Here is a 10,800-nt window from a genome sequence, read left to right as displayed (position 1 = left end):
TGTACGAGGGTTGTATTATGGTTTATGGTTTTCTTGTCACATGACAAAAAAATGGCTTCATGCATGTTGAATAATACCTTTGATTTAGCACACATGTTTATCATTATTCACTATGTTAATAATATATTGATAATTCAATATATTTAAAAATTATTACATGCTTATTACTTCAAATAAATAATCGGTTAATCCAAACTACTTATATAATATATTTTTTTTTGTCATCGGTGTCATATTTGTACTTTTTCTGAATAGGTGTTTTCCATTCTTCAGTGTAATGCCACCGGCCATGCTTCGAGAGCTCCTCAGTCTCACTGCTCTCTCGAGGCATCTCTGATTCATCATTCCCAAATATGGAAGTCCCGGAAGCGGCTGCCGGGCTCAGTTGATTGACAGCCGGGAGCGCGCCGGGGACGCCAGGACCAGAGACTTGCTCAGCCGATCCACATCTCGCTTTTTCTAAAGAAAACGTGAGCGTAAAACCCGGATACCTTGCCAGAGGTAATACATCGGTAAGAATGGCTCTGTCTCTGTCACATTTGCATTTTTTTGTCGTTAGTGGGACGTTCGGGTCGCGCGGGTGGGAGGTTCTCACGGGAACGTGCGTGTTTTTGTTTGGAGGCACGCGGATTGGCAGGCAGGAATTTGGTTTGAACGAGCTGTATTTTCTGGTTTCAGTGGTGTGTGTGTGTGTGTGTGTTATGTGTTGGTGTCGGAGGGCAGGGTGTCTTATCTTCTCACTAATTGCAGGATCTGTCAGTTGTCATATCAGTGTGTGCAGGCTGTGGGACAGAGATGACCAGACTGGCTCTTTACTTTCGCACTGTTACACAAGCTACATTTAAAGAAGTGGTGCTGTCTAATAGTCCAGTGGTTCAGATCTTATGTAGCCTACTGTATGAAATGCACTGTCATAAATCAATAGGCTGATATACTAACCTTATAGGCCTGTATATTAGCTATAGCTAAATTTTTTATATTTTTAATAATATGTATGTATAAATGTATATGATATATTAGTGCTGTCAATCGATTAAAAAATTAACTAATGCATTAAAAAAAATCTGAAATTAAGCACGATTAATTGCTCCTAACATTAAAGATTTTAATATAGGCTATTTTTATATTGTAATAATTTCACATTTAATCTCTGAATGAATGTAGAAACAACATAGAGACAATAGTCTATATTTTAAATATTTGTTTAATGCATCTTTTTATGAATTTTTCTGCATTACATTATAATTGAAATCTATCAATTTTAACATTTATTAGTCTTTAAAAAATTAACAACTTTTAATTTAAGTGAACTTAAACTGAACTCAATCTTCACATTTCCATTATAATAAATATCACTTTTACCTGTGCTTCAACATATCAGGGCTCAATTCTTTCTATTGGCCCAGTCAAACCGGTTCAGATTTTTACTTGCCCTTTGAAAATGCACTAAAAGTTATTATTATTATTTTTTTTTTTACTGATTTTGACCCATGTAACCCACTGTAAACAGTGCTTTAAGATTTCCAAGTAGGTCTAACAGGTATAGGACATACACAGAAATTGAATAATCAAGCACTTTACAGTCTTCACTGCATACATTATAAATTAAATATAGATTAAACCTTATTAAAGTCAAGAGCAGTGAGTGAGTGATTTACTCTTTTTCTTTTATTCTTTGATTATCCTTAATGACAGACAGCAGCAGGTTTATTAGGCGACTGTCACTTTAAGACCTGCCGCGGATCTGACACATCCTATTTTCTCAACTCTTTACTTTCACTAAAGACTTAATTTAACTTATTTAAAGGGTTAGTTCACCCAAAAATGTAAATTCTGTCAGTAATTACTCTCCCTCATGTTGTTCAACCCCGTAAGACCTTCGTTCATCTTCGGGACACGAATTAAGATATTTGTGATTAAATCTGAGAGCTGGATCACTCCTCCATAGGCTTCTAAGGGATTGAAACTTGTTCCCCGAAAAGTTATTAAAGACATCGTTAAAATAGTCCAAGTGACTACAGTGGCTCAATCTTAAGTTTATCAAGCGACGAGAATACTTTTTGTGCGCAAAAAAACAAACAAAAATAATGACTTTATTTCAACTATTCATTTCCTTCTCTGTGGGCCTCGAGTCAGTTAGCGTTGTGTGATAGCGTAGAGCTACGTCACACGCAGGCTCACTATTGGCCGACGCTGGTCATGTGTGTGTGATGCGTGTGACGTACAACACAGAAGCTTACGCTATTATACTAGTGAACTCACTCGAGCCCACAGAGAAGGAAATGAATAGTTGAAATTAAATCATTATTTTTGTTTGTTTTTTGCGCACAAAAAGTATTCTCGTCGCTTGATAAACTTAAGATTGAGCCACTGTAGTCACTTGGACCAGGGGCGGAGCCAGACGAAGTAAACATTCGGGGCTTAGCCCAAATCTAGGGGGGTCCAGGGGGATACTCCCCCGCGGAGATTTTTTTCCCATTTACATCAGCTAAATGCACTATTTTTCGGGCTGTTTGAGATAATAGAATGCCTAAAATACAACCCCGACAGGCTGATTATGTGTCCGACGCGAAGCAGCCTGAAGGGTTTATATTTGCTATAACAACCGCCTCGCTATACATTATCCCGCTTATTACATGCCTCCCTACCAAATAAATCAATAATTTGACACAAAATATTGATTTAAAAAGGAGTTTATTGATTTAAAAAACGGTTGTATTGCTTCCGCTAAAGAAAATAGTCCGTTCCGTCTCTGAACGCGTCCATGGCAACGCTCGGAGACGGAACGGACTATTTTCTACACCATAACAATTCCATTAATTATAGAAATACTAATACGTTTATTACATTGTTACAGGCGCATCTCAAAAATGTATTATAAATAGTGTGCTGCACCACCAGAACAAGACTGACAGATTAAATTCTCAGGAAACCTTTGCAGGCGTTTTGAGTTGATTAGCTGATTAGAGATCTTGTCAGGTCGTATAAAAAATTCTTTGTTCTAAAATTCTAATACATTTTGAGATTACTACTTCTGGAGTTTTGATTTCCATGAGCTGTAAGCCCTTATCATCAAGATTAAAACAATAAAAGGCTTGAAATATTTTACTTTTTATGTAATGAATTTAGAATATATTAAAGATTCACTTTTTTAATTAAAGTATGAGGGGAAAAAATAACGTATTAACGATATTGATGCATCTGTAACGTTACTTGTAATTGTTGTCATCAGGAGGAAATAAGTTATACTTTCTAATCTTCTTTAGCACTATATTTCTCAATTAGTCTCTCTTCTTATCCCACTAATGTGCCAAGATTAGATGTACCCCCCAAATCATCCGCCCATCTCTATTAACAACTAATTTCTCTTAACACCTAACGATAACTCGCTAGCTAGCCAGCAGCAATACAATAACTTACGTTAACTCAAGTGTTAAGTTACAACAGCGGATTCACAAACCTGTAACACTTGTCCGCGGTTCGTCTGACGCTGCTTCTGAATCTCTCTCCGGCCGGTGAGGTTTAGTTTTCTGTATAAAAAACTTTGTTATGTCCATAATAATTTATGTAAGCTCGCTACGACGCCAGTGAAACATACAAAAACCCCGCCAGCAGCCAGCCCCTGATGACAACAACGACGAATTTCTTCTTCGTTAGTTTTTATTGGCAGTTGGCCAACAAGCTGAGTGATGCGCGAATCGATGCATTACCGTCCGCATCCACGCACGGTAATAGAGATTTTGTTTCATTTTTTGCCGCTCCAGTCAGAAAGACTGAGATAAAATGAAAACAAGTTGAAGTTATTTTAAAAAACCTAAAAGATTCGGGGCTTTTGACAAAACATTCGGGGCTTAAGCCCAATTAGCCACCCCCCCCGCTCCGCCTCTGACTTGGACTATGTTAATGATGTCTTTAATGACTTTTCGGGGCTGGCAAGTTTCAATCCCTTAGAAGCCTATGGAGGAGTGATCCAGCTCTCAGATTTAATCACAAATATCTTAATTTGCGTCCCGAAGATGAACGAAGGTCTTGAACAACATGAGGGAGAGTAAATACTGACAGAATTTTCATTTTTGGGTGAACTATCCCTTTAAGACTTAATTTAACTAATTTAAGACTGTGCTTGTGAGGAAACTGGACAAATTTTTTTTAAAAAGCACTTGCATGAATAAGAGCATGATCATATATTGTAATTCTAGCCAAAGGTTGACAGGAAAAACAGATGCTGCATTAATTGAGCAAAAATGAATGGTGTTTTGTAGCACATGTGCTCCAGTCACCTTCTGTATCCGGGTGAAGCATTGCTCTGCATTTAGTCATTCAGAAATAGATAACTGCATCACTTCTGAAATATTACTTCAGCACAGATCATGTTGTGCAGATTGTTATACTTTTAATGGCAGACAGACTAACCACACACACATAGAGGCCAGCAAAAGTATTTAGTTTGACAACTTGCACCAGGTGTTTTGAGAAATGTGGACATTTTGTTATTGTGTTTTTAACTGTAAAAATGCTTCAGTAGAAACCCTTTTAGTTGGTTAACAGCAAGTTCCTTTATTACATAAGGAGATTGTTCTAGATCTAACCGTGCTTTTTATGTCATTTTACAGTAAGATACTTTTTTTTTTTAGGTAAAATTTCCAGTGAAAAGCCATAAACTGGCATTTCCAGAATTTAATGGTAATTCAGATAATTACAGTATTGGCCAAAAAGTAATGTCCGGCCTAGGAAAATTGACATCTTCACCATTTGATTAATTAATTAATTAATTTTGAAAGCATTTTACATAATTGTGCTTGTTTTATTTGTGTGATAACGCAGTGAAACATGCCAAATTGTGCTGACATAATTTTTGTCCAGGCTGTCAAATTTTTGTTTCATGCAAATTATGAATGCATGAAAAACAAGAGCGAACCAGAGCTTTTTGTTTTTCTGTAAATTATGTATTTGCATAATAAAATAAAACCTGTAGCTGTAGTTTGCCTAAATAATTTAGTCAGATAAATACCTTAACCAAGTTTAGTGTTTTGTTCTTCCCTCATATTTAAAATATTTAAACATATAAAATATTTTCCTCATAATTTGATGGTTTAATCAGTCATGTCAACATTACATGTCAAGTCACCTTTATTTATATGGCGCTTTTTACAATACAGATTGTTTCAAAGCAGCTTTACAGTGATAACAGGAAAATAATGTTGTAATAATATTGTTAAATATAAAATTAAATGTCCCCACATACATACATTAGGGTTTTATGTTACATCTTGTGTTGTTAAACGATGCATTATTTTAGTGTCGTAGTGTCTTTCTCTTTTCCATCTTTGTTATTGTGATGTTTGTCAGTAAATGCAAGACCTTGCTAATTCAGCAGAAAAGGGCGGCTGGATTTACCGGTTTAAAAACTACAGTTTTAAATGGTAAAAGTTTGTTCTGTTTACATTTTATTGTATTTTTAACCGAATGATTCTGGCAACCACAGCTGGGATTATATCATCTCTGCTTCAGCCGGAGGTTTGATGCTGTGTTTCTCTCGTCGTCACAAGCTCAGGTTTATTCTGCCTCTATGAGGCCCAGGTCAGGCATTTGGCAGGGCCGAGAGAATTCTCTAGAGAGATAACAAGATGACGTGAGGATTTCCACACCGGGTCACTATTAATTACTGCTGACGGGTGTCAGAGAGAGAGAGAGAGAGAGAGAGAGTTGCTCTTTTAGTAGCTACATGTTAAATGCAGAAAATACGGCTCTTATGTTGCTGTAATGTTCAGGTTTCAGTGCTTATTTTATTTTATTTTGTTTGCAGGAATCTGATCTTTGCTGTTTGATTCACCTTCCACTTCACTCTTTTTCTAATACTTTCTAAACTGAATCTGAATTACTGTTCAAACGTAAAAGCATGTAACACATTCCACGTTATAGATTCTCATTCATAATGCATTCTTCAATAAATCAGAAAGAATAGTATTGAGCATAGGAGTATAATAATATTCTTTTTTTTTCTCAGAATTGCAAGACATAAACTTGGAATTTTGAGAATTTTATTGCAATTACCTTTTATTTTTTATTCAGTGGTGGAAACCAGGTTCAGTACATATGGCATGGTTGTTCTTGGAGCCGATTTGTATTAAATGTGATAATGCAATAAAACTGAGAATATTTTCGAACCAAATTGTGCCAAATAATTCCGTCTGATAAATTTTCTTTAGTGTTTTGTTCTTCACACATTTTCTTTTAATATTTAAAAAATATAAAATAATTTCCTCATATTTTGATGGTTTAATTCGAATTTGTAGGTTCATTAAAAAAAAAAATATATATATATATATGTTAAATTTTATATATATATATATATATATATAGACAGAGTCAGTATTTGCTAATCAGCTGCTCAGATGAGGGCATTTATTGACACATCTCAAGATATCAGCATTATTTTATGTTTTGTACTGTATTCTGAGATCTTTTGGAAAGGTTTTAATATGGTGATGATCATGTAATGTAATTAAATAGTTTGGTGAACTACTCATTTGGCCTCCTCTTGCCGCTGTCGTAACCCATCGACTGTGTTCTTGTTAGCAGATGAGGACTGAGGTGTGGTCATGTGGAGAGCTGCCAGTGAACCCGACACGCCTTCATACAGTCTGTGTGTGTGTGTGTGTGTGTGTGTGTGTGTGTGTGTGTGTGTGTGTGTGTGTGTGTGTGTGTGTGTGTGTGTGTGTGAGTGTGTGTGTGCTAGATTTCCTGAAATACTATCTTAAGCTCTTATTTTATATTAATACTAATGTAATACTAATACTATAGGACAGTTCATATATAACTACCCGGAGCGAAACCCCCTATTGATAACAATAACGTTTCCATTACAGATTTGTGCAAAACTTTTGCGATTTTTGATTTTCTAAATGTCGACAAAAAACTTGCGAATTGACAGCGTTTCCATTAACCGATGTTGTGCGACTAAAACCTTATTTTTTCCTCTTGTGATAAGCCATTACAAAAATCATGGCGATGGATGTTGGTGTGTTTATGTATATCTCAGCCACTGCACTGGCCATTATCATTAATCGATGGAGACGTATGTGTGTTTTCCAATCATTAATGGCAAGGAAAGTCCCTTATACTGTGAGCGGCACATATGAGGAGTTGCTGGGTGTTTATCCTCATTTCTGCTTCACGCTCGTGATTGTGGCATTTCTTTGAGGTTTAGAATCCAGTATTCCTGTAATTCTTTGGTCTTTTATGAATTTAATAAAGAACTCGGTCTCGTATTCTGTCCAAACACACCGCATCAGGTGACTGTAAATGTGCAAAAACCATTGCAGTTTTGCGAAATATAGTTGTTTTTTTCAAATTGCCAGAAAAACCTCCTCATGCGAGCGTAAAAACTTTTTTGCGATAAAGGGGAGTTTTGCGAAACTGATGTGTTTCCATTGGGCGTATTCTCAATTCGCAATTTCAATTTGCGCAATTTTGAAGGGTAATATTTTAAGTAATATGAATTATATTACTTAAAAGCCAGCATGAAATGGAAGTTGCACTAGTCTTTTCTCCTCTATTGTGACGTATATCCGAGTGAAACGCTTCTGGAACAAGATCAAATGTGGGCGGGGCTTGATTTTGTCTGTTGGGAATTGATTGGATGTTTGTGGTTTGCTATTGGCTGATCTCATGTGAGTCACCGGTTGCTCCGCCCACATCATCAGAGAAGAGGAAGGGGAAGTTGATTCAAGAATATGAATTTATAAAAATAATGATGTGCATCATGGATAAATCATTAAGAAAAAATACTGCAATATTGATTTCATGGTGACTTTAATACAGAAATGTTATTCACATTGCCAACTCCAGACTCATTCTTGCAACATTTTTGCTCGAGACCTCCAAGAAAGTTAATAAATCTTCCCTCATAATTATTGTTGTCATGTTTCTGTGGGATATGTGTTGTCGTTTGACCATTACAGGGAGCAGGGAGTGTTTTATTGAACTGACTGGTACTCAGGTCACGAAGTCCCAACAAATCAAAGCGCTTTCACAGGCCGTAACGCTGGTTTATTTATGTATTTATTTATTGCCATAACAAACAGATTGTCTGGAATTTTCTTGGTGAGCTCATCCACAATAACACTAAGACAAAAAAAATAATAATAATAAAAAATAAATCACTAAAATGCATAAATGCATGCATACTGTATATAATAACCCAAATACTGATGCATAAATACCAGAAGAGTTAAGAGCATGAACCATCCTACAATAAGTGCTGTTCAAGAAACGTGCACACTTTAATTTTAGTTTTAATTGATCTAATTGAAGGTAGAGGAGTTTAGAAATGTCTAGCCGGGTGTGTGGGATCTCTAAGAGTTGATAGACCTTTTCTCTGCAGACGTGAGACATAAATGTTGTCAATGGTAGATGGATCACAACCTATGTCAAGTCAACTCACATTCATTTATGTTAAGTCTCTCGCCGCCACTGAGTTGCAAGTGCACAAGTTAGTTTTGCATCTAATATATCACGAAAAGTGTAAGAAAGGCATGAAATTTGAAATTGCAGTGACAGATTTGAGAAGTTGCAAGTGCCTAGTTGAGGTTGTATGAGAACGTGAATATAAGTATAAGTGCAACTATGCACTACAAGTTTGTGTCTGTCATTGTATTTCTGTGAATGGCGTTTTACACATTTGTGACTAATGCAGCTTCAAATTCAGAATACAGGTTTGTGTGACTATTGTCTGCGAGTGCAAATCTCAACAGAATTTTATTTTACAGGTTTTCACATCGGAGCTGTGAGTGTAAATTTTAGCGTACAAGTACGAATATTCATTGTACAAGCTCTCAAATTCACATCTACATGCTCTCGAGTTTTGCTACTCTTTTACCGTCATATTTACCGTTTTTCTGCAGGATCGCTGTTATGGAAGCGCTGGTCGAGCGTCTGGAGAAGGCAGTGGTTCGTCTCGAGGCGGTGGCTGGTAAACTACAGTTCGGGCCAGGGGGCGTGGCCAACGGTGACATCATCAGCAGTCACATGATTAACGGAGGTACCACAAGCACAGCAGTGCTGAATTATTTTAATATATTAATAGTTGTAAGCATGTCTGGTAAATATGTGGCTGGTAAACTACTGTTCGGGCCAGGGGGCGTGGCCAACGGTGACATCATCAGCAGTCACATGATTAACGGAGGTACCACAAGCACAGCAGTGCTGAATTATTTTAATATATTAATAGTTGTAAGCATGTCTGGTTAATATGTGGCTGGTAAACTACTGTTCGGGCCAGGGGGCGTGGCCAACGGTGACATCATCAGCAGTCACATGATTAACGGAGGTACCACAAGCACAGCAGTGCTGAATTATTTTAATATATTAATAGTTGTAAGCATGTCTGGTTAATATGTGGCTGGTAAACTACTGTTCGGGCCAGGGGGCGTGGCCAACGGTGACATCATCAGCAGTCACATGATCAACGGAGGTACCACATGTACAGCAGGGCTTTGCTTGAAAGATCTTGATAGCAGTTATATATATATTAATAGTTGTAAGCATGTCTGGTCTGTTTTGATGAGTCCACAGGGCATCGTCTGTGACTCTACTGATTATCTTAAAGAGAAGAACTCTGACTTTAGGGGGTTTTCCTTCATGGGAAGAATATTCTCATAGGAGCAGAGTGGCATTAGCCTTGGCAATCTGCACATAGTCTGAAAAATATCATATAATATGATACAGTATTAGCTTCTGCCTCCTCCAGATTTGGGTTGTTTTTTTCTTCAGTGTTTTCAGAATGGTTTGTTTCGTGATGGACTATATTTAGGTTAACTAATATTTACTTATTTTAAATAAAAATAAATGTTTGTGTGTGTGAATGTAATATCTGTCTTATCTGTTTTAAATAGTGGCATAATAATAAATAATAATAAAAATTATTATTATCGGCAGTAGTTATTTTATTAGTAATTCTTTTGTGTCAAATAGCAGAAATAAGACAAATAAATAATACAAAACTATACAGGACAACTAAAAATTGGTTCTACATATCAGATAGTAAACATAAAAGCATCTACTTTTCTTAAATAAGAATATCAGTTGATCTCTATATTTAATCGCCTTGTCAAAAATCTAAAAAGTTCCCAAAATATACTCTACCTTTCTAAAGTTTAATGCAGTGAAAACAGAAAAATTGTGAAATATTATTACAATGTAAAATAACCAATTTCTATGTGAATATATAGTAAAGTGTAATTTTTTCCTGTGATCAAAGTTGAATTTTCAGCATCATTACGCCAGTCTTCAGTGTCACATGATCCTTCAGAAATCAGTATAATATGATGATCTGATGCTCAAGAAACATTAAATACAGTTGTGCTGCTTTGTCGTACTGATTTGTGTTTTGTTGTTCTCTCTCTTTGATTCTAAGGCGAATCCCAGAGCATGGAGGCGTTCGACCTTTTGCTGAGCGGTTCAGTGTCTGAATATGTGAAGACCAGCACAGCTATCGGTGGAGACGTGGCAAAGCATGTAAGTGTTAGCGGTCGGGGGGAATATCTGTGTCAATGCAGATCGTATACAGTGGATAGCATAAGTGAACACACCCATGCTAAAGTTGACTCAAAAGAGGAATAAAAAATCATTTTTTGGAAATATATCTTAATGCCTTAATTTTAAACACGAGGAAAAATCCAAGCTTTAAGGACACCAATTTTCTTTGTGAATGAAAAATGTATTGTAAATAAATAAATGTTCTTCCTTAAAATACAGGTTGCATAACTCAGGACACCCCGATGTTAAACTCCGGTAGAG

At 36.3% G+C, this 10,800-nt stretch overlaps 1 protein-coding gene across 4 annotated transcripts in view; it reads left to right on the top strand.

The window, feature by feature from the left end:
* Window positions 1–358: 358 nt before the first annotated feature.
* Window positions 359–10,800, top strand: part of cap2 (cyclase associated actin cytoskeleton regulatory protein 2) — a 46,189-nt gene continuing 35,747 nt past the window's right edge. For 3 of the 4 annotated variants that reach the window (XM_077195734.1, XM_077195736.1, XM_077195737.1), the window contains exons 1-3: window positions 359–512; window positions 8,907–9,043; window positions 10,418–10,518. In XM_077195734.1, coding sequence (XP_077051849.1) covers window positions 8,917–9,043; window positions 10,418–10,518 — 228 coding nt within the window. In that variant the 5' untranslated portion in view covers window positions 359–512; window positions 8,907–8,916. The remainder of the gene's footprint in view (window positions 513–8,906; window positions 9,044–10,417; window positions 10,519–10,800) is intronic. The other variant, XM_077195738.1, reaches the window with a different exon arrangement.

This window comes from Siphateles boraxobius, unplaced genomic scaffold (genome assembly GCF_051911475.1).
Source record: "Siphateles boraxobius isolate OS27281-9 unplaced genomic scaffold, OSU_SipBor_1 35, whole genome shotgun sequence".
Classification (NCBI taxonomy): Eukaryota; Metazoa; Chordata; class Actinopteri; order Cypriniformes; family Leuciscidae; genus Siphateles; species Siphateles boraxobius.
This window is presented reverse-complemented; position numbering and strand designations above follow the sequence as displayed.